Here is a 25197-nt window from a genome sequence, read left to right as displayed (position 1 = left end):
TTTAATCAATCAGCGTGCACGACAAAGCAACACGGCAATTCTTCATTATACTAATGGGGGAAACATTAACTTGACATCAAGCCTAATTGAGTAAAACATCACTAATTCTTCTCAATAAGGACAAGTCCTGCTTGATTAGTGAAAGCAATTTAGTATAGGACATGTTTAGATAAGTACACTTCTATTGCTTCCAAGAATTCACACTAACAAACAAAATCCACAGCCAGCATGAGGTGTGGCAGAAGGCCTTCAGAAAACCCACCATGTTGTATGGGTAAGATTCATGGGGCATCTCAATTCCAGAATAACAACTTGGTGTTTCTTTAAAGAACTTGAAAACTTTAGGTGCATCTTCCTAACAAATTATTTCAAAAGCAATTTTGATAGAGGATACCCAAAGTACTCTATGGGGAAGGGAATGACTACCCACTCCAGTATTCTGGCCTGGAGAATTCCACGGACTGTATGTTCAGTCCATCGGGTGGCAAAGAGTCGGACACAACTGAGCGACTTTCACTTTCACCTTCAAGTACTCTCCAACCCAGTCTAAAAGGAAAATACAACAAATCATACGTTGTTAGTTATGATATATAAGTAGAATCGAAATTAATGAGGTTTCACTCTGCCGGCAATCCTCAAGTTGTACTGCAGAAGTTCACTTGTAAGTTCATTGTTAGAAATCAGAACTGACTAGAGCAATGTTCCCATTAGGAAGGTCATGTCATGCATATATACAGAAGGAACAGGAGGTTACAAATCAAGACTCCAGGAGGGGATCTGATCATAACTTTGCCACTTATTGTCTGTGTGAGTTATTTAACTGAGTTTTAATTAAATCTGTAAACAGACTTAACACCTATTTCACAGGATTGTTGTAGGGATTAAACATAATAGCTGTTAAGGTACCTACTACAGCACTCTCTACTTTCACCCCTGGGCATTTATTTTCTTTATCAAGTATTCTCAATCATTACTCTGTGCTAGGGCAATGCAAACAAAGACTTTATCAAGGAGAGTATGATATCCTGAAGACCTATGAGACGTCTTCTATTTACACCTGGAAACCTAGCTCCATCTCACCCCAGCCCCTGGCTGTTTCCTTCTGTATTCCTCTGCAGTGTCGCTGAGGACAGAATTGCCTACTAAGTGGGACTTTGTGCACCAAAGTCTCTTCTAATGTACCTGGACACTGAGAAGTTTGGTCTAAAGGGAAAACAAATAACCTCTGAGTTCAACTGCCTTCATATGCTTTATTCAGACCTGCTATTTGGTTTTGTTTTCTGCAAACATCCATGAAAACCTTGTTCTCAACTCTTCTGGAAAACTTTTCATAAACGTAACTCTTGACAGTAAATTGTTCCTATACTAAAGCAATCCATCAATTCTGAACCTTCACAATGTACCCCACCATAACTTCACAGAAAACCCACGGCGTAAAATGCCTTCCTCCTTCCCGCTGATTTGTGCTTATAAACCTGACCAGAGCCCACAACTTTATACCAACGCTCCTACTCGAAATCAAAAGTTGCCTAATTATTCTGCGATTGAAATAGAGAACTTTGTGGCTTTGAGGCCACACACAAGGCTGGCTGCTGTTGCTCTCACTTCATCCCCACACCTTCTCAGCAAGATGGTGATGTTTGGTAGTATGGTAGTGCTAGTAATAAAATGTTACTTCACAACTACGCTTCTTCATTACTTTTTAAATATTTGATTTAGTTCTCAACATAATCCTTATTGGGAGAGACATCGGCCAATTTAAAGATGAAAAGAAAATTAGTTTTAGGAAAGTACAGTAACCCAACCAGTTGTGAGTCAAAATTTCAACTCCGATCTATCTGGCTCAAGTTCTTTTTGTAAAAAAGTTTTTATGAAAATATAGTTGATTTACAGTGATGTGTTCACTTTAGGTATATAGCAAAGTAATTCAGCTATATATTATATACATATAGATATTCTTTTCCAGAATCTTTTCCACTATAGGTTATTGCAAGATATTGAATATGGTCCTCCATGCTATATACAGTAGGTCCTTGCTGTTTATCTATCTTATATACAGTAGTGTATACCTGTCAACCCCAAATTCCCAATTGATCCCTCTCCTTTGGCAACCATAAATTTGTTTTCTACGTCTCTGAGTCTATTTCTGCTTTGTAAATAAGTTCATTTACATCACTTTTTCAGATTTCACATATAAGTGATATTGAACGCTATTTGTCTTTCTCTCTCTGACTTACTTCCCTTAGAATGATAATCTCCAGGTTCATCCATGCTGCTGCACATGACATTATTTTGGCTCAAGTTCTTTTGACAAAGCAAAGTTGCTCTAATTTTCATGTTACTAATCAATGATACCTAGTGAATAATACTGTAGAGTTCATAAATGACACCATTTTTGCCAGAAAATATTATCTACTCATTTAGTCTTTCACTGCACTTTAAGACTCCTCAATTTTAAAAGAAAAAAAATTAAGTATAGATTATCCATACTTGTTTATAGTACAGAAAAAGAAAAAAAATTCCAATAAAATTCAACATTGAGAAAAATACTTAGTAAATTCTGAATATGAGAGAACTTTCTTGATCGAATTAATGGTATCTATTAAAAAAACCAGAGCCAGCCACCTTCCAAACTTAAAAGTGTGCCCATCAAAGTCAGAAACAAGACAAAACACCAGTTATCACTACTTCTACTCAATAGTATACTGTGAATCCTTGCCAATGTAACAAGAAAAAGAGTTATAACAATTACAAAGAAAAAAACTTGCTTATTTACTCACTGACATCTACATAGGAAATCCAAAAGAGCAAACAAATAAAACACAAAGAATTATAGAAGACTTCAGCAATACTGCAAGATTAAAATCAATACACTGAATTCAATTTACTTCTACATAATAATTAGAAAATAGAGTAGGAAATGATACCATTTATAATGCTTACAGAGCTACAAAGTAATTAGGGATCAATCTAACAGAACACTTTAAAAGACATTTCTACAGAAAATTACAACACAAAGAAAATCTGAAATCTCACAAAAATGTTAGCTGTCCCTCAACTTATCTCTAAGTCCAATGCAATGTCAATAAAAAAACCCAAAATGATATTGACATGAAAGAACAAAAATAATTTTCACTGAAAACAAGAAGGTAAAGAGCCTTGTCTTAGGACATTCAATGTTCACTATAAATTATAATAATGCATTGAGATAATAAGGTTGAAGTTTGTTAATAGACAAATGAAAGACAAATCAAAGTCTAGATATAAGCACATGGATATACAGAAACTTGACATGAGAGCAATAAGATGCGCTCTTCAATAACAGAAGCTAGATTAACTGCTTATCTATACAGAAAGGAAAAAACTGGGTCCTTTACTTATACACAGAAATAAATTCCACATGGAATATTAAACTTTAACCTTTTTGAAAAAAAATGCAGAAGAATATCTTCTTTACTTTGGCAAAGGGAACCTGTTTTAAACAAAATACAGAAAGTAAAAATCTTGAATGAAAGTCTTGATATATTTTACTACATTTAAGTTAAAACTTGGAAAAATTCAATTTAAATGACATGAAAAAAGAAGTCATAGACTTTGAGAATATATTTGTAATCCATTTAATCAATGAAGATTAGCATCCAAAATATATACAAAACTCCTCCAAATGACAAAGACTATCCTTGACTAAGCTTTAGCCAGGATCCTCTGAGCCCAGTTCTCAACTAGACCTCACTCTCGGGCTTCTTTGCCCCAGTGTACAGAGTCCAGTTGTAGCAGGGATCATGCTAAGTCAGTTTAGTAAGAATCCCTGTATTCTTGATATCTGATCATCTTGGTCTGCCTTTAGCAAGATTCTGTCAAACTGGTTTAACAAGGATCCTTCCTGGAACTCTCCAGTGGTCCAATGATTAAAACTCTGTGCTTCCACTATAGGGCACATGGGTTCCATCTCTGGTCAGGGAAGTTCTTCCTGCAGCTCAGTGCAGCCAAAAAAAAGAAAAAAGGATCCCTCCTACTCTGAATGTCTCCACTTAGTAATTCTCTATCCACTGACTGCCTCACCCTGCTTGTTAGACATAAATTCTCAGCTGGCTCTGTTAAATTCCAAGTTGAGCCCCACCTCTCTACTCCATAGCAAGAGTTGACCCTTACTTCTATAATCTTAAAGCATTCCTTGCCATTTTAACAAGTCTGAGAATAATATTTCTGCAATACAAATTAATAAGAAAAGATGATAAGCAACTCAACTAAAAATGTGTGAGACAGATGAACAAGAAACACAAAAGGAAACTTATGACCAATAAGCATATAAAGAGATGCTCAACTTCGCTAGTAATCAGAAATAAACAGAGGCTAATCACAGAAAGACACCATTACAAAGTCATTAAATAAGCAATAGGTATTTTTGTAAAGTCTGAAATGTCCAACAATCACTAAAGAAAGCAATTCTCCAATTGTGGAGAAAATGTGAATTCTCCTCTGATGCTGATGAGAGTGTAAATAAGTATAACAGTCTGGAGAGTGATTTGTTGTTATTCAGTAAAATTACATATGGACATACCCGATGACCCATTTCTTACAAGTCCAGCTATGTACCCCAACCTTTCTCACAGAAGTTCTATGAGACAAGCCCTAGTACCTTAAGGCATCCATAGTATATAGTAAATTATTTTGTTTGCTGTACACTTTTCCATATATATATATATATATATATATATATATATATATGTTTTGCCTCTTGATGAAAGTGAAAGAGGAGAGTGAAAACATTGGCTTAAAGCTCAACATTCAGAAAATGAAGATCATGGCATCTGGTCCCATCACTTCATGGGAAATAGATGGGGAAACAGTGGAAACAGTGTCAGACTTTATTTGGGGGGGGGCTCCAAAATCACTGCAGTTGGTGACTGCAGCCATGAAATTAAAAGACGCTTACTCCTTGGAAGAAAAGTTATGACCAACCTAGACAGCATATTCAAAAGCAGAGGCATTACTTTGCTGACTAAGGTCTGCCTAGTCAAGGCTATGGTTTTTCCTGTGGTCATGAATGGATGTGAGAGTTGGACTGTGAAGAAGTCTGAGCACCGAAGAATTGATGCTTTTGAACTGTGGTGTTGGAGAAGACCCTTGAGAGTCCCTTGGACTGCAAGGAGATCCAACCAGTCCATTCTAAAGGAGATCAGCCCTGGGTGTTCTTTGGAAGGAATGATGCTAAAGCTGAAACTCCAGTACTTTGGCCACCTCATGTGAAGGGTTGATTCATTGGAAAAGACTCTGATGCTGGGAGGGATTGAGGGCAGGAGAAGAAGTGGACGACAGAGGATGAGATGGCTGGATGGCATCACCGACTCGATGGACGTGAGTCTGAGTGAACTCCAGGAGTTGGTGATGGACAGGGAGGCCTGGCGTGCTGCGATTCATGGGGTTGCAAACAGTCGGACACGACTGAGCGACTGAACTGATGTTTTGCCTCAGTAAAAATGTTTTCATTTAGAGAAAATTGAATCATCTTTCCTCCTCCCCTCCTTCCTCCATCGTTCTTTCTGACTGTTTCATTTCTGTTCATCACACTATAATTTTTCCCTGAAGCACAGGCTTATGCACTCACTTTTGATCTTTCAGCCCCAGGAGACCAACTGTTGCAAAGACAGACCAACGCTAACCAGAACTCTTATCAAATGTCTTTCCTTCCTTCCCACCAACATCAAACAGATCTTCTGTTTTCTCTTTTGCTCTGCACTGTATAAATCGAACTGGAAACCAAGCAATTTTTGGCATCTTATCCTGATAACTCACAGAAGGTTTCTGTCCACTGTGAGGAGTACTCACTCATTTCAGTAAATTTTTAAAGATTCTTTGTCAAAAAGTATATGGGATAGAAATTAGTCCGGATTTCTCTGGCAATTTCTAGGGCAGTTGAGAAGTCTTCTCTGAATGTCTTATTTTTTAATATCTTTTCTTTCTTTTCCTTTTTTAGATTAAAAAAATGTTAAATATTTTATAATATGAATTATTCAACAGAAATTAAATTGTGTGTATCTATTTACAAAGGCAAAAGAAAGCCTAAAGGTCTGTAAATTATACCCAGAAATCAAAACATTTTAATTATGTTTGCATGGACCTGAAAGTACACACAAATGGATTAAAATTAAAAACTACAAAAGTATTAACCATTAATATATAAATGTTTATCACATGATTAACTAAAACATTCCCTTTTTATTTGACTATAATATCAGTCCCTGACTGAGACCCTTGAGCAACTGCTTGTCCTTCAAACAGATTACACAGTGTGAATTTGGGTACATTGGAGTTTCCCTGGTGGCTCAGATAGTAAAGAATCTGCCTGCAATGTGGGAGACGCAGGTTCTATCCCTGGGTTAGGAAGATCCTATGGAGAAGGGAATAGCACCCCCTCCAGTATTCCTGCCTGGAGAATCCCACGGACAGAGTAGCCTGGCAGGCTATAGTTCATGGGGTCGCAGAGTCCGATACAACTGAGCGACTAATACTTTCACTGTGGGCACATTACAAGACACTTTCGTATACATTATTATTTGATTTCCCCAGCTGGCCTCGGAGTTGGCAGGACCAACTCATTCTTTATGAATTTTCTGTGTCAGTGGTGCTGCTATCTCTCCCAGTGTAAGAACAGGGGTGTCTTAGCTGGCCAAATGACTGGCTAATTCAAGGAACAACAGATAACCCTACGGCCCTCCCCACACTGGACATCAACTAAAATGCTTCTGCCAAATTTTTGTATCTGAGACATTGTTTTATCTGAAGAGCAAGAATGGTCCTTCATGGATAGTTTGCCTTTCTGGAAAGTTGCATCAGTTGACATTTCAAACCTCTCTATTTTAGCTCTGATTTAGCTTAGATTCTGTGTACTACCTCTAATCTTGTGACCTTATTCACTGGTACTCTATCTTATCTTTTGAATGACAAATTTTACATTTTATATCACTGAATTTTTCATCTCTAGAATTTATCTGTATAAAACGTCTGTATCAGATTTTAAAAGTTAACAGCACTTAACTCCAACTCAATTCCATCTTTAAAGATCTTATGCACCCCAACTATTTCAATAACGTGACAACCAGATGTCTTCCCTACATAATCAAGGTGTCATTTTAATGTCCTTTCAAATGAACTGAACGTGTCGGAGTACGACAGATATAACTGGACAAATGAGTGTGTAGCTGAACCACTCTGAAAGAATATGCGGTGCAAAAACTGATACTATGATTCAAGGGGCATGGTATGTTGGACTTTAAAGTTTTATTCCAGTGAATGAATAAATAAACTTGAATGTTTCAAGTTTTCTTAGTCTATCACACAGAAGCCAACAGCATATATTCAGAAAGCTGTCATTCTTACCAAAAAGCCTTCAAGTTTTAAAAGTCAAAATTTAATTTCCAGGGAAGTCACTCAAATTTTTAAAACAGTAAATAATCAAGATGACAAAGCATGGAGTTTTATATGTTTCTACCTTCTCTGTCCCACTAAAAAAACTACAGACAGATTCAAAAGCCTTCATAGCTTAATATAAGAAGCCCTCTTCTAAACTATCATCTGTAAATATTAATAATTATGCACATAGATTCAAAAGTTAATCCCAGAGGAATGTAAATTGAAGTGAAAAGATTTAATAAGATCATTATGATTAAAAAGTAAGGAAAGAGAAGAAAAAAAACTTGGTGAATGAAAGAGAGAGAGAAATATATACTGATTATGTGTGTGTAACATCAGACACATTGTTACATAGTTGGCCCATAATAAATAATTTTCACAAAAACTTATGAAGAATTTTGCTCCTCATTTAACAGATAAGTTAACACAGACTCAGAGATGTTAACTGCTGCTGCTGCTGCTGCTGTTGCTGCTAAGTCGCTTCAGTCGTGTCCAACTCTGTGTGACCCCATAGACAGCAGCCCATCAGGCTCCCCTGTCCCTGGGATTCTCCAGGCAAGAACACTGGAGTGGGTTGCCATTTCCTTCTCCAGTGCATGAAAGTGAAAAGTGAAAGGGAAGTCGCTCAGTCGTGTCCGACTCTTAGTGACCCCATAGACTACAGCCCACCAGGCTCCTCTGCCCATGGGATTTTCCAGGCAAGAGTACTAGAGTGGGTTGCCATTGCCTTCTCCAAGATGTTAACTAACTTTCCCCAAATCACACAAAACTGGCCTCGTGCAACTCCAAAGCCCTTGCTTCCTCCCCCCAGTTGTCCTGCAGAGAAAAGGAGATTCTGAGAAAACATCAAGAAAGTAGTAGCTAAAATGGGACAAGAAGAAAAGTATCATGTCACAGAAACCATTTAATGAGTAATTCCAAGAGGAAGGAAATATTAGTAAGTTCCTGTGAAAAATCTGCCTTAAACATTTAGCCAATAAAGGGTACTCAAATGCATGCTGAACTACAGGAATGCTTCAGAGAGGATATGAATGAATGTGAAGAATATAGTCTGCTGCCTAGAAAAATCACTTGTATCATTCCAGAGAGAAATTTCAGAGATTATGGAGTAAATTTTTAAATTGTACACAAATATTTGAGGGGGCTTCCCAGGTGGCTCAGCGGTAAAGAATCCACCTGCCAAGCAGGAGATGTGGGTTCGATCCTCAGGTTGGGAAGATCCCTTGGAGAAAGGAATGGAAACCCACTGCAGTATTCTTGCCTGGAGAATTCCATGGACAGAGGAGCCTGGCAGCTACAGTCCATGGAGTTGCAAAGAGTCAGACATGACTGAGCAACTTAGCATGCACACAGCCTTAAAAAAGAGAAAGGATACAAGTTCTGACACAAAAAGGAAGGTGGAGAGTGTATGAGGATACAGACGAGGACAAAGAGCCAGGAAGCAACAGATGGAGTGAGATAGCAAAGTTCACAGAGTTTCCAAATAATCTTCACAGTCTGATCATTAAAGGAAGAAAAGTTTGGGTTGAGAATTCTGTGAAGTAATGAAAACTTTTTTGCAACAGTTATTTCTGAAAATGTGAGAAAGCATTCCCCAAAGATGAATGAAAGCAAGTTAGTATTAGCCAAACATGGGCTACACTCAGAGTGGATTCAGGTACAAATTTTCATGACTTTGAAAAGACACTGCTAGCTAGCGCCTGATAAAAGTCTGCAAGGAGCAAGGAAGCATGGAGATGGATCCAATGAGGAAACTAAAGCCACGAACAACCAAGGTGCGCTCAGAATTCCTCCTCATGATTGTGTAAGGACATCATTTGTGTCTAATCCAACCAACTCTTTTGCAAGAATCTGTCAATCAAGACCAACGAGAACCAGTTCTTACATAATTTCATACACATATCATTTTCAATTTTAACTAACTGCTAGTATAACCCCATAAAAGAAAATAACTGATTTCTGTTTTTAATGATGCTCAAAAATATATGATATAATATAGTAAACAGGTCTTTGGTGCAGTATGACAAACTAGACACATATTTTTCTCTGCTGCTGCTAAGTTGCTTCAGTCGTGTCCGACTCTGTGCGACCCCAGAGACGGCAGCCCACCAGGCTCTACCACCCCTGGGATTCTCCAGGCAAGAACACTGGAGTGGGTTGCCATTTCCTTCTCCAATGCATGAAAGTGAAAAGTGAAAATGAAGTCGCTCAGTTGTGTCTGACTCCTAGCAACCTCATGGACTGCAGCCTACCAGGCTCCTCCGTCCACGGGATTTGCCAGGCAAGAGTACTGGAGTGGGTTGCTATTGCCTTCTCCAATAGTCCCTCTTAAAATTTCCTAAAATTAAAGACTAAAAAAAGACATAAAGTCACAAGGAATGAAAGAATGGAAGATGGAGAGCACAGAGATATTTATTTTGGAGGATGAAAAAGAGGAGGACAAGTTCTGACTTTACAGAGGAGAAAAGTCGAAAGAAACAAATTGAGGACAGGGCCCCAAACCTCGGAAGCATTGGGGATCTGAGGCACCAAGCAAGCACCTCTGAAGGCGGCAGAGGAAGGATGGAAGTAAGAACAAGGGGGAAAGATGGGGGGCACTGAGAGACTGGGACTGGCATATATACACTATTGCTACTATGCATAAAACAGATAACTAATAAGAACTGACTTTATAGCACATGGAACCCTACTCAAAGCTCTGTGGTGACCTAAACGGGAAGGAAATCCAAAAAAAAAAGAGGGTATATAAGTAAACGTATAAATTCACTTTGCTGCACAGCAGAAACACAACATTGTAAGGCAACTATACTCCAATAAAAATCAATTTTAAAAAAAGGAATTTGTTGTTAGTTTATTTAGGGAGCATTTAAAACATCAGACGACTGCTCCCAAGTCAATTCAGCAAGGAAACCACTTCAAATGAAGACTAGAGATTTGCCCTCTGGGAAAACTGAACCAGAAAAGCCCTCAGTTCTAGGACACAAAGCAAACTGAAGGCTGGAGTGAAGTATGGGACTGCATCAAGGGTATCAGGTCAGATATTCACAGGGTCTCAGCCCCCTTTCCTCACCCACCCTCCTTCCCAATATTCCTGGTCAGCCAGGAATAGACACCATCCTTCTATCTCCAGGTAAGAACAAAGAAACACCCCCCATACTAGAGGGAAAAGAGCAGGAAGCAAGCCCCACACATACATACAGAGCTTCTGATTTTTGTACTTAAAAAAGGATGTGTTCCACTTTTGTGTAAAATATTTCTGTACACTACAGAATATTTCAGTTATGTTAGAGTTGGACTGTGAAGAAGGCTGAGCGCCGAAGAATTGATACTTTTGAACTGTGGTGTTGGAGAAGACTCTTGAGAGTCCCTTGGACTGCAAGGAGATCCAACCAGTCCATTCTGAAGGAGATCAACCCTGGGATTTCTTTGGAAGGAATGATGCTAAAGCTGAAGCTCCAGTACTTTGGCCACCTCACACGAAGAGTTGACTCATTGGAAAAGACTCTGATGGTGGGAGGGATTGGGGGCAGGAGGAGAAGGGGACGACCGAGGATGAGATGGCCAGATGGCATCACAGACTCGATGGACGTGAGTCTGAGTGAACTCCGGGAGTTGGTGATGGATAGGGGGGCCTGGCATGCTGCAATTCATGGGGTCGCAAAGAGTCAGACACGACTGAGCGACTGAACTGAACTGAACTGAACTGATGGAAGGGCAGAAAGTGTGTCTGTTCTGTCCCACTGATCTATCTCAGTACTCAGAATAAGGCCAAGTATACATTAATAAATACTTGAATGAATGAACTATATTTAAAATCTGTTGGATTTTCATGGAGACCCAAGCACCTCAAAAATGTTGTATTTGTAGAGTATCATGTCCTATCCATCACTGACAAAGTCCCTAACATCACCACACTTTGCAGCTAAATTCTACATCATTACACTTCAATTTTCAACATAAAACTCACAATTGTCAACTTTTTTAAATGGCTGATATTAATTTTTCTTCTGTGGGAAGAATAAATGGCTTCTAGCATTTATATTTAATAGCATCTCCTATTTAATAGCATCTCTTCTTAAATGAAAGCACAGGAGGTTTCATTTAGAAAAGAGTGATGACAGACCACTGTAGGACTGGACTAGGTGCGCCCCCTAGTGGCTCGAAGAGCTAACATTCCCCAAAGTGCCTGACATGCTTGAGCAATCTGGTAAACACAGTCCTTCCAAAGCTGTAAAGTCAGGGGGAAAAGACCCCCCTGGCTGCAGAGATACAGCAGTGACTTCTCCCCACCTTTGTGCAGTAGTCAGAGAGAGGAACAGAGCAAGTGTCGGGGAATGAGATCGGAAATGGTACTTAGGGGCACTGAACAACGAGAAATGGCCTCCTGCTCTCCTCTTCTTCCCTCCTAACTGCCTCCTTATTATGTCTCTATAGTTCCCCCAGCACACAAACGCTCCTACACACCCACAGCAGCACACACACACACCACACACGCTACAGAGCTAACATTTACTGAGACTGAAGCAAGGGTACTAAGGAAGTTTCACACCATTTGTCTAAATATTTAAAAGTTATTATCAAGCTAACAAACTGTTAAATATCTTCTACCCTCCAACTGTGATAAATAGTCTCCATGGCAACAAAATGTTTTAAAAATACATGTAAAGCTATAGTTTTCATATGAGTGAAGATAGAAAAAATAGCAAAGGCAACCAAACTTATACATGATAGTATTTCTGAGTATTCTGTGATGAATCAAAATTGTCCAGATGAGTATTGATAAAGATATCCCTAAGTCATGCATTTTAAGTATTCTTTAACATTTTGTTTGCTCTTCCTATATTCCATAAAAAACATGAATCATGTCGTTATAATCCAGATTGTTACATAACCTGTGTGCTTTGGATAATAATGTCAAATTAAACTACTTTTCTTAACTCGTGCTTATTATCTTCAATTTGGAAAAACTTCACTCCATCAAAATAGTAAAAACAGGAATCATCAACAAAATTCTTGGGACAATACTTGGACATCGAAATGAACGATGAATTTTACACGCCATGTTCAATCATTGAGGTGGGGTCACCTACGTTAAATATATTCTTATCATATAAAAGATTAGAAAATAGCCTAACTTTATTATCAAAATAAGTATGACTCATATATCTTTATCTGTTGTCTCTTAAAGCAATATCTGGACCCTGATAGTATTTTTAAATTTTGCTTCTTTCCATTTTTTTTAATGCAATGTGAAGGGAAAACTGAGAATAACAGTATGCAGCTCAATTTGTTTGAATCTCTCTTCACTAGAGTTTACACCTACAACCAAAATGGCCAGAAAATAGTCCCCAGAGGAAATGAGCTTCAGGACTTTTTATGGGCTCACGTTGAGGCCTGGTTCATGGCAGTCATCTGGCGTGTTCCTTCTCTGCTTGACATGCACTTTCCGTTTCTAGAAGTAGATTTCCAGACACCCAAATTTATTCTGCTCTCTCACAAGACATAGTTTACCCAGGCTGACAAGTCCACAGTTGTTTCTGTTCAGAGTATTCAAAGAACTGTGCCACTGGTCTCCAGAATTGATGTTGGGAAACTCGGCGCCATTCAGCTTCCAGCTCCCTTGTATGGGACCAATTTGGTTCTTATCAAAGCTTTTGGAACATTCTTTTCCCAGATATTTGCATGGCTATTTCTTCTTTCTCATCCAGTTCTCTGCTGACCTCTTAAGGGACTGTTCCTGATCAAAGAAGCCTCCACATGCCACTGCCACATCACCCACGATTTTCATCAAATCTATGCAAATTTGATGAAAACTATTTTATTTTCATCAAAATAGTTAGTGCCACCTGATACTCTCTTTTATTTATTTATGGCAGTGCTGGATGTTTGTCGCTGGGTGTGGGCTTCCTCTAGTTGCAGCAAGCAGCGGCTACTCTCAGTTGCTGTGGTCAGGCTGTTCACTGAGGTGGCTTCTCTTGTTGCAGAGCGTTGGCTCTGGAGTGCGTGAGCTTCAGTAATCAAGGCTCATGAGCTTTTAGACCATGGGCTCAGTAGTTGTGGCTCAGGGGCTTAGTTGCTCCCCAGCACGTGGGATCTTCGCTACCAGGGATCAAACGCATGTCTCCTGCATTGGCAGGCAGATTCTTAACCACCAGGGAAGTCCCCCTCATATTTTCTTGTTTGTTGTTTTCTGTATTGTCTATTTCTGCTGAATATAAGTTTCACAAGAATTTGTCTGCTTCTAAATCCCCAGTGCCTAGGATAGTGAGCAGGTACTTAATCAGTATTTACTGGATAGATGAATGAAAGCCTATATATTAGCACTGGCACCAGAAGTAGAGAAAGTATGGACTTTTGATTGGTATTTCTAAGTTATGTAAAACAGGATCATGTCTAGGACCACACCTGTCACAATGCTTGTACTGACCGCAAACGTGTCTTCTGACCATTGTGAATTATAAATTAGGAGCCCTAGGACTTTAAAACTAAAGTAAAACTTTGAGCAGTTCAATTTTATCTGCCCTCAGAAAGCAGTGACCTTGGGCCAAATTACCTTCTTCCCCCTACAAAAATTAATATTTATTAAGAGTTAATGTTATCATCTTGATTCTAGCAGAGCAGTGACAAGATGAAGGTAATCCAGCAAGGCATATAAGAGAGCAAGCCTCAGCATCAGATGGCCTCAGTTCTGATAGAAGCTTCATCATTAGGAGCTATGTGCCCTTGGGTTTATTAAATAAACTGGTAAGCCACAGTCTCCTAATTATAAGAGTGCTTGTCTCCTGGGCTGTTATGAGGATCAAATAAGATCATTTATCTAAAGTTCTAGGCATAGTCCTTGAACATTTAATAAATGTTAGCTTAAATTATTATAAGAAATTATCTATTTGAACATTTACATATCTTTGCAAAGTCTTGCCTGAAAGCATCATTCATTAAGTTGCATGAAATAATTTCCTCCCTTAGCTTAGTGTTCACACAAAACTGCCTCTTGAAACACACTTGAGATTTTCCTTAATCAGGTGGGAAGAAGTATAAGACCAATTATGCTTTCTTTCCAGAAGGAAATTCAGGTCATCTGCACTAATAAAACCTCTTCCAAATATCTTTTTTCCTGCTTATTTTTCTCAGCTGACTTCCTTTTGATTTTGTTTTTAATTGTCTTTTTTAATATTGTGTTTAACTCTGTAGCTTGTGAATCTGCCATTTATGAACTGAGAGACCCTGGAGAGGTTATTTAGCATCTAATGCTCTACTTTCTTAATTTGTCAAATGAAATAGACACCGACGACACCAGCATCCCAGTCTCCTTTTATAATAACCTCTCGTCTGCTGCATTCATACTTCCTTGGGGTCATACAAAGGGCCCAATCCTCTAAGCACTGAGATGAGTCTAAAAGCGAACATTAATTCAAGATGGACCAAGGAGATACCTGCCAGAAATTTCGTATTTAGGACTGAAAGAGGCAGGTCAATTCCATCCAGTAGTTGAAATTATAAAACATAAATCTCAGGAGTTGCTAGTGGCTATGTTTCCCATTTATGAAGGAGCTGGTCCGCCATGAAAAAGAAGAATGACTCTAAGGAGAGAGGAGAAGGAGAGGGAGTCCTAATGATCTAATGGTTCCAGGGATGTAGCTTGGCTGTCCCACTATCTCCCCAATAAATTCTCTTTTTTGCACACATCATTTGGGTATGAGGTCCAAATAGTTCTAACACAGAGAAAATAAACTCTCCTTTTAGTTCTAATAGTTACAACATGCAGTCCTAATACATAGAAAATAATTCTACTTTTAATAGTTATTAAGGAAAATGAATGAGATAAAGTAAGTGCCTGGTCTATTGTGCATGTGTGTGTCCTCGGTAGAGCATGACTCTTTGAGACCCTATGGACCGTAGCCTACCAAGATCCTCTGTCCATGCAATTTTCCAGGCAAGAATACTGGAAAGGGTTGCCACTGCCTACTCCAGGGGATCTTCCCAACCCAGGGATCGAACCTACATCTCTTGTGTCTCCTGCACTGGCAGGAGAAATCTTTACTACTAGCTCCACCTGGCCTATTACCTGGCATATAATTCTTGCTCAAGAAATGAAACTTATTAACATTATTTAGAAAATTGAAATATAAATTCTAAGTCAATTAATAAACACAGAAAAAAATTTTTTTTAATTTTTTGGCCACACCATGCGGCACGTGAGACCTGAGATCTCTGATCAGGGATTGAACCCATGGCCCCTGCATTGGAAGGGCAAAGTCTTAGCCACTGGGCCACAAAGGAAGTCCCTAAACACAATTTTCTTAGCTTGCAAGTCTTCTTTCAATTTCAAAATTACTCCAAAGGATTCTTTGGTTTGGGATCTTGAAAGAATTGCAAAATAAGAGAAATGCTCTGAATTAATTTTGCTACCCATTATTGTATACATCTAAGTAGTTCTTACACAGTTAAACAGTCTTAGAGAATAGGAAAGCCTCTGACCCAGAAACTCACAAGTTCATGCTTAATTCATGTGTTTGTAGTAAATACATGGAGGGAAAGTAGGAAAAGTAACAGACTTGCACTCTACATTTCCCACACATACAGGAAAAAGCCTGACACGTTTAAATGGGCAAAATACTAATGCACTGCAGGCTTCTCAGAGTGTAAGTGATGCCGTAGAGAGAATGGCAATACCTGCAGAGATACCACACTGACATTATCGAAATGGATGTGTCCATTGGGCTCTGTGACAGCTGGATTTGCATAACATGTCACACCATTGATGGCAGGTAATGTTTTAGGTTGATGAGTTTTTTCTTGAGGAGGGCCAAAGTCGTTATTTCCGAAGTGCGTGTGATCATTCTACACGGAAAAACAAGAGAGGAAAATGTTATAAGAAGAAACAAAGATCGTTCATGCAGGCAAGGGAATTTAATGTAGTATAATCTTTTCAGATTAAAAAAAATTTCTGTCCCTTTAAATGTATCCTCATTTATTAGATTCTGTTGTGGGTTGTTGTGTTTTTTTTTTTTTTCATGTTTTAGAGTACATATACCTTCTCATATTCATGAATATGAGAGGAAACAAATTATGTGCAGCTGTCATTGGACATTAAATGGTTAGTATTTACTCCAAATTCTACAACAAGAATCAAGTGTTCCTCTTATACTTATCCATATATTGATTCTTTTCTTTCTACTCATATTCACAAGTCTAATAACTGAACTGTTCACATAATTGTAAGGATAAAATTCCTGCCTTTACATGCCTATATAAAGTAACTTTAGAGGGTAAAACATCAAACATTTAAAATAAAGTCAATTTACCTGACCATACGTCTTCAATAACATCTTTAGTGTTCTTTCAAAAAAGAAAAGTATGTAAAATCCGCCAAACACAGCAACTGCCTTCTCAACATAGTTGTTAACTTTAGGATTGAATCCAAATGCCTAAGGGAGAAAAAAAGGCTTACGGTTAAGATCAAATAATTTAATGTAATTCAGTGTATAATTTTCACCACAGTTCTAAGTCCATCCTTCACATCCAAGTAATACTGGAAAATTTACCTGCCAAAAATCTGAAATTTGGATAATCAAGCTATAAAAGATGGCATCGAAGTCTTATAACCAGAGGAATCTCTATAAAGCCCCCAGAGTACCTTATAGTTTCCTAGCTATAAAATCTTCAGCAATATTTGCCCCCCAAAAGTAAACTTTTCATAGTGAAAAAGCAGTACTGATTCCTACGTTTATAAGATAACATTAGATATGTCATAATGACAAATGAGACATTGATTATCCACTTTTCCTAAAAGTAATATATTTTTCCCTCATATCCAGAGTCAGATTTTTAAAGCAAATATGGCAGCTCATTTGGATTATTGTTTTCACAAGAGATCTTCTTGAATGTAGAGGATCCTAGTAAGTCCTACAGAGTTAAATTAACAACAGAGCTCCAGAATAAAGAAGAAAAAATTTAAGATACCAGGCACACAGACACACACACAGACACACACAGACACACACAATGATAATGAAATAATGCATCATTTAAAGAACATAGGGCAAGAGCTAGAGTTTGAAATTATAGAGCCAAGAAGTTCTAAGCAGATAAGAATTACAAGCTCCGAAGACACCTGGGTTCTTCTACATTTGTCTCTGCAGGGGAGACCTCATGTCACATTTTCATTTCAGTAGCTTCTCTGGACCTAGTTATACAGTGCAAAAAAGACATAAAATACCTGCTCCATATACCTAACACAGAGGGTATGAAACTAAAATAACAAAGGGGAAGTAATTTTGCCACAAAAGGAATAATTATGTAAATTGGGGTTATTATTAAACAGATAGATTCTTTAGTGTTTACATAATTCTCTGAGCACATCCATCCATAATTCCCTAATTATCACAGAAAGGCAAAAAAAATATCTTTAAGTGCTACTGAAGAAGTGTCTTATTTTTCTAGTAGACATTTTTATGTATTATTGCATTTTCAATAAAAGAGAAAACTTCAAAATCATAAAGGTACAATCCTCAGTTCACAGACAATATCAGTTTAATTTAATTTGACCCACAAATCAGATGAGTTAATATATATGCTATATTAAATATGGCCCATGAATAATATTACATGTAAAGTTTTTATTCAGAAAGTCTGAACTTTAATCCTTGCTTTGTTACTGATTGTAAGTGATTTAATCTCCCTGGACTTTTTTAATTTTTGCAATTTTGGATTTTAATTTTTGCAATTGAGGGTTTGAAGTACATGTTCTCCTAAGTCCCTTCTAGATATAATAATAATACTATGACTTTATGAAGTTACATCCCCACTTTCATAGAGTTGTAATTTTCTACAAGTTATGAGCTGAAGGCGGTGCCATTTTCTCTCTGTTTGGAGCTCCACCTTTGTGTGTACATGGGCTGGAGTAATATCATCCACCTGGGTATGGATTCTCTAGTTCTCCTCTGTGGCTCCTTCCTATTCATGTCTTTCTCTCCTTCCCATCTCCCTTCCTCGACTCATTCTCCTCCCTCTGCCTCTCTTCCCTATATGACCACATTATAGATTTGAAGTAAAATGCATATATCATGTGCTGGTCAACTCTGGGCAACGGCATCTGTAACATATTTTCATTAAAGGAAAAAATAAGCTGCTATTTATTTGTCGGCCCTCAATTGATTTTTTTCCACAGTCAAAAAAAAAAAAAAAAGAAATGAAAAGGTTTGTCAACCTTTTTCTAATATGTCCTCTGATCTACAGCGGTCGTAAACATACGAAGGAATTTTGGTGTATATGTTTAGTAAATCAGATACTGTGTGCTCTCCAGAAACAAATAAATAATAAGCACAGAAAATCAAATTTGCTGAATGTGCGACAGAATGGAGTTGTTAAGGCCCTCCAAGGTGTCCCAGGCCTGTCTGAGCACGCCCTGGTGGCTAGCCACTCAGATCAATTTTCTCCCTGACACTGACTTCCCCAGAGTTTGGGACAAGCTTTTCCATTTGCTGTGATTCAGCTTTTTCTTATCCAGAACACTATAAACCAGACCATAAACTGCTGCAAGAATTATGGAGGCTTAAAATGTACAAAGTGCTAAAACATTTAAAAGCAACGATTATTCACAGAAACAAACAGCCCAGCCTCCTTACCTCGGGTATAAGCTGGAAAATCGCATTTGAAAATAGAGTGCCGATGGCCAGCCCCACAAAGTAGGTCAGAATCTTAGGGAAATAAGATTTCTTTATCAGTGGGGTCAAAACCAATCCGAGGAGAGAAGCCAGATTAATAATTGTCACTGACAGGAATCCGTACCCCCAAACTGTGGGTGAGAGGGAAAGAGTGGAAAATAATCAGCGCAAAGGAGCAAACGACATCGTACTGTACATTAAGCCTGAAAAGTGTTTCTTCTTTAAAGGCTTTTCAAGGAGAAGATATGGGGGAATGAGTGCAAGATAGGGGTGGAGATGGGTGGGAGTGGTTAGCTTCAGGATGACCATAGTTGCTGACACTGAGCTGGTCATAATCACTCATCTGCAGGTGCCTGTGGACAGCACCTCCTTGGGGGGGGGTGGCACCTCAGCCCCCCGCCCAGGCCTCCAGGGAGCCCCAGGGTAGTGAGCACTCAGGAAGGGAGCATATGGCAGCGGGGGAGAGTGGATACCTTGCACAACTCACCCCACTGGGCTCAGACAAAGGTGAAAATATGCTATACACACAGATGGTGGTGCATTCTTCATATCTCCATCCCCAGGGCAAGACACCCTAGTGATGCTTAATAAATATTACTTAGAATGACATGATTTGGATGGCATCCTAAGGTCTTTAGCCAATGGTATGCATGACCTTTGGGCCTCAATATCTCCTCGGTTATCTTAGAGGAGATGGAAGACAAAATGGGAATGTGAGGAATAGCCTGTGTGAACCGTGCAGGTGCCAGGGTAGGACAAGCTGAGACAGAAGTTGGCCCCTGGAAGTGTCTGACACTGGCTTTGCCCATGGCCTCACTCCCGGCGTGCAAAGGACAGTGTGAACGATTAGAACGCTGCCTCTGAATTGTCACTTCTTTAAAATGTCCAGAAAACATTTTTAAATGTTGGGGTGTTTTTTTGTTGACACTATCGTTGGGGTACATGTTGGCGAGTGCTTGTCATGCGCCATGTACCGTGCTAACTGACTAGCCTATATTAAATCATTTTATCCTCACAAATCCCTGTGAGGTTAGTCCTATTACCTCCTTCATGCAGTTGGAAAAACCAAGGCACATGGAGTTTATTTGAATTTATTTAAATTGCCTGAGTCATGTGAATAGAATGAGATTTCAAACCCAGCCCAGTCCCAGGACCCACATTCCTTAGCAATATGCTTTATTACTCCTTGGAGGTGATCTAATTTTTAAAAAGCTCAAGAGACTCAACAAAAAAGTGAATGTTTTATATTGTGCTTCCTGCATACAGGATTGCTCACCATTATTCTAATGACTCTAACTACAAATAAACAGTCCTAGCAAACAGAGCCTAGAATGTAGACCAAAAGGTGGTTTCTGCCAACAAGGGGCTTGAACCATTGGCTTGGAGAGGCTAGCAGGAACACATATACACAAAGCAAAACAAGGTAGCTTGTGCTGAGCACCATATGAAAAGGACAGATAATAAATGCTACAATGTTACCACAAAGATCATCACAGCACCCACCATGCCTTTATCTTCTACAGATACTTTCCTATCAGTCCCAGACTCCTGACCATCCCTGCAGAGTTATCTCACCAGACTCCAAAGATCCACCTTGTTCCCATTTGTTACCTTATCGCCTAATGCAATACTACCCACGCCCCTCAGCACTTCCACTTAGAGAAAGTTCTCAACCCCACCTCTTCCTCCAGAGTATAATCTGTGTGGGTAGCCCTTAACACAAACATCCTTCTATCCCATCACTCGCCTACATGTGTTCATTCTTTCAATAAATATTTATAATCTAATCAGGTAGACAAGATATATACACATTGAAACTAAACTCAAAAAATCAAAATGCAAAGAATTTTTGGAGTATCAAATAGAGGCAAAGCCACTACACGTATTAAACTCATCAGCTTCCCCCTGAGATATCCTATTCCACTACCCTTGTCCACTGTTTCTATAAACAGCAGAAGCATCAGGATCGATTTCAATTTCTCACTCCCTACAGTCAATTCCAAACACAATCAGCAGCCAAACTCAATCAGTTCTGCTTGAGATATTTCACTCATTTCTCCATCGCATTGCCTGTGCCTTGAGTTCCGGCTCTTGTCATCTCCCAGTCTTCATGGGCTGCCTTATGAGAGCCTTCCGTCTTGTCTTCCTCTCCCTACTTGACACAGCCACGAAACTCATGATCTGAAAACAGATTCCAATCACCTTGTGTTCCTATTTGCAACTTCCCTTCATATAAACTGCCACACAACCTCGACAGTCTTGTTTATTTCCCCTTTATCAACGTGGCTTTCATGCAGACACAATGTTTTCCATATACAGAATATCTTTGCACTGTGGTTCTTTACCTAGAAACACCTTTCTGTCTTCATTGCCTGACAAACTCACACACGGCTCTCCAAACCAATGACAAGACCTCCTCTCCTCCATGAAGCCTTTCTGGCTCCTCCAGGCAGCAATCTCTTGCTCATCAAGTTTCCCAGAGCTCTCTGAAGATATCTGGGTCATTTGCCATTTCTTGCGTGCCACTATCATTTTATCACTTATATATTTGTCTGCTTCCCAGGTGGCGCCAGTGGTAAAGAACTCACCTGCCAATGCAGGAGACCTAAGAGACACAGGATCGATCCCTGGGTCAGGAAGATCCCCTGGAGGAGGACATGGCAACCCACTCCAGTATCGTTGCCTGGAGAATCCCATGGACAGAGGAGCGTGGAGGACTACAGTCCATGGGGTCACAAAGAGTCAGACACGACTGAAGCAACTTAGTACACATGTATGCATATTTGTCTACCAATTATAAGATTTTCAAGGACAGGGGCTATGTTTTATTCATCCTCAGAGCCTAGAATGTTGCCCAGCAAATAGCACACATACCTTGATGAATTAATGAATGCCATATTTTCAAGGCACAGCCTAGAACTCTGTCAAAAAATACCAGTTCATTTGCTGGTCCAATGTTTCTAACCTTCCTTACTATCACTGTGCACATTTATTGAACCACCTGGGGAATGGTGGGAGTGTGAACCATTCATTACACTCCAGGCACACAGCATAGCTTTCCCTTCATGTTGTTAGGGCATTACTCAAGCGGAAAAAGATCTGTTCATCCACTCAACTTAAGCACCAAAGAATGAATTAATATCAAAATATTCCTTGAACTTCTCCATCTACACATGGGACTCCCTCTAATGATCTGTTTCAGAGAAAATCCTTTCTCTCTGCTTCTCAGTGAACTCTGAAGGATTATTAATACATTTTCAAGGAATATTAGTAACAACAGCTAACATTTACGAATGCCCACAATGTGTTAAGACTGTTCTAAGAATGTCACCTTTTCAAACTCATTTAACTCTTTTATTTCATAGAGTTTTTAAAAGGATAAAATTAAACCATTTAACCCAGTCCTTAACATCTTAAATAAATGTAGTTGTTTTTTTTTTTTAATTTAGTAAGTAGACATGATATAAATTTTAGTTCACCTGGCTCACTGTTATACAGCAAAACAGGAGTCAGGAGCCCTGGGCTCTCATCCCGCCTTAGGTATTGTACCTGAAGGAAGCCATTTAACCCCACTGGAGCACACACTTATGTCACCAGTTGTATTACAGAGTTGGACAATGTGATTTTCAGGGATACTATTAAGGGTAAGATACTATTATTCTTATCTGTTATTTGAATTGAATGGCATTCTGTAACTAAAAAAAAAAAAAAGTGAGGCAACTTTGGACCATTAACTTACTGCTAAAATGCAATTAATCTCCTAGAGAATTTAATTCACCATCAGTTTATGGCACTCATCAATATGAGTTTATAAAGCACATGAAAGGCAATTGCAAAATCACAAAATATGAGGTCTCAGATTACATGAAACTCTTTTATCTGTTCACTGAAATATCAGAGTAAATGTACTCATAAAATCCTGGTATCATGACTCTTTCAGTTCAGTTCAGTTCAGTTCAGTTCAGTAGCTCAGTCGTGTCCAACTCTCTGAGAACCCGTGGACTGCAGCACATCAGGCCTCCCTGTCCATCACCAACTCCTGGAGTTCACTCAAACTCATGTCCATAGAGTCAGTGATGCCATCCAGCCATCTCATCCTCTTCCATCCCCTTCTCCTCCCACCTTCAATCTTTCCCAGCATCAGAGTCTTTACAAATGAGTCATGACTCTTTGGCTTGCTTTTATTTTGGTTTTTCATTCCTTTGAATGAGCTCAAAATTGTCTCTACATTAAGTAAACTGTTATATAAAGAATCCAGGGCATTTGATTATTTAAAAAATCATATCTCTGTTAGAAAAGAATAGTCTTCCATGGAGGCCAAGGAATGGAGTCAACCTCTGAGCACGTGTATAAGAAGAGCGAAGGCACATTCCTCCTACTTTCTGCCAGGCACTGTTCTAGGTACTTGCATATGTTAACTCACTTACTATTTCTAACAATTCTAAAAGGAAAGTACTATTACTATCTCCATTTTACAGATGAAGCACAGAGACAGGCTGTGTAATCTTGAGCAAATGATTTTGAACTGTGTCTCAGTTTCCTAGGCTGTAGAATGGGAATAGCTGTTCCTCCATCATTTAGTTGTCCAAAGATGAATTGAGTTAACACATAAAATAATTTGGAAAAGTAGCTGTTACAGTAAGCACTTCATAAAAGTTGGCTATGATCATTATTTTTGCCTTGTTATCCCTGTTACTCATATATACACAAAGGAATCCAAAAGTTGGTAAAAATAGGCACTTCCTTTGTTGAGGCTTCCCTTTTCTTCTCCATTTTTACTCTATGTTCCCTATCTCTTTGTGTCCTCTATCTATGTCCACATTAGATGTGCTCACTCAGACCAGTGGCTCCAAAGACCACTAACTAGGATGACATCTCCAGCCTCAACCTAGTCTCTGGATGCGTGAATCCACTGTCTACTGGACATCATGCCTTGTGGGTCTACATCCACAGCTCACACTAATCACATCAAAAATACACTCACCACTCGCTTCCTCCACAACAAAATGCTCCTCCCCAGGCTTGTCCACCCCAGGATACAGCTGCAACCATTTATTCAGTTTCTCTGGCTCAAATTTCATTCATCTTTCCCTCTCACACATCCAGTGCAGAGGGCAAACCACATTAGTACCATCTCCAAAGTCCACCCTGAGTGCCCACATGCTTTGACGATCAGTCATCTGACTCTTTCTGACCTCATGGACTGGGATGTTTTCCTGGTGAGAATACTGGAGTGGGCTGCCATTTCCTCCTCCAGGGGAGCTTGACGACCTAGGGATGGAACCCACGTCTCCTGCATCCCTGCATTGCTGCTGAGCCATCGAGGCATTGGGGAAGCCTCACTGAAATCCATCCTGAATCTGACCATATCTCCTCACTTCTCCTCTCCCACCTTAGACCAAGCCCTCATCAGGCTAAGCCCCCCACCCCTGACCCATTTCCTTGCTTCTACTCTTGCCCCATAACAACTTATTCTTCAAAGTGCAAGTAGAATAATCTTTTACAAATCCAAATAAAATCATATCACCCTCTTGTTTAGAACCCTACAGTGTCTTCAGACTACATTCAGAACAAAATTCCGTTTACCACACCCTACAAGCCCTCCCTATCTGGCCCCTGGCTACCATCTCCTTCTACTCTGCCTCCTGCTCACTGTGCCCAGACATGCATGCTTTCTCACTGATGTATAAGCACATGCCAAGATCGTCCCCAAGCTTATGCTGGTATTTCCTGGACCAAGAATTCTGCCCCCCAGAGAAGATCTAGCCATGGCCCTCTCCCTCCCCTCAGTAATCCTTAATAAACAGAAAATAAAGGAACAAAACAAAAGAGAATTAAAATACTCACGTGGGCCAGGTAACAATCGGAGAATACCATGAAACCGCAGAGTTGGCAAACAGCCCCAACAGTTGGTTTATCTCACTCATGAAAGAATTCTTCCACACATTTAATTAAGTATGTGAACTATATAGTAAGACTATACTCACTTATATTTTAAATTTTCTTTACAATTGTTTTTTAATGCAATAATCTATGGCAACACTACTATAGGCACTTAAAATAGTCAGTGGCATATTCTTTCATTTTTGAAAATCAAAGCAGCAATAACTCAGTACCT

The 25197-nt window shown here is 39.2% G+C and overlaps 1 protein-coding gene across 5 annotated transcripts in view; it reads right to left on the bottom strand.

Moving 5' to 3' along the window:
- SLC39A8 (solute carrier family 39 member 8) overlaps window positions 1-25197 on the bottom strand; it is an 82372-nt gene that overhangs the window by 25644 nt on the left and 31531 nt on the right. For all 5 annotated transcript variants that reach the window (XM_060416847.1, XM_060416848.1, XM_060416846.1 and 2 more), the window contains exons 4-6: window positions 19041-19210; window positions 16719-16841; window positions 16087-16254 (exon numbers count right to left, since the gene is read on the bottom strand). In XM_060416847.1, the coding sequence (XP_060272830.1) occupies window positions 16087-16254; window positions 16719-16841; window positions 19041-19210 (461 nt within the window). The remainder of the gene's footprint in view (window positions 1-16086; window positions 16255-16718; window positions 16842-19040; window positions 19211-25197) is intronic.

Source organism: Ovis aries, chromosome 6 (assembly GCF_016772045.2).
Source record: "Ovis aries strain OAR_USU_Benz2616 breed Rambouillet chromosome 6, ARS-UI_Ramb_v3.0, whole genome shotgun sequence".
Classification (NCBI taxonomy): Eukaryota; Metazoa; Chordata; class Mammalia; order Artiodactyla; family Bovidae; genus Ovis; species Ovis aries.
Note: the sequence above shows the minus strand (reverse complement) of the source record. Positions and strands in the feature narration are given on the sequence as shown.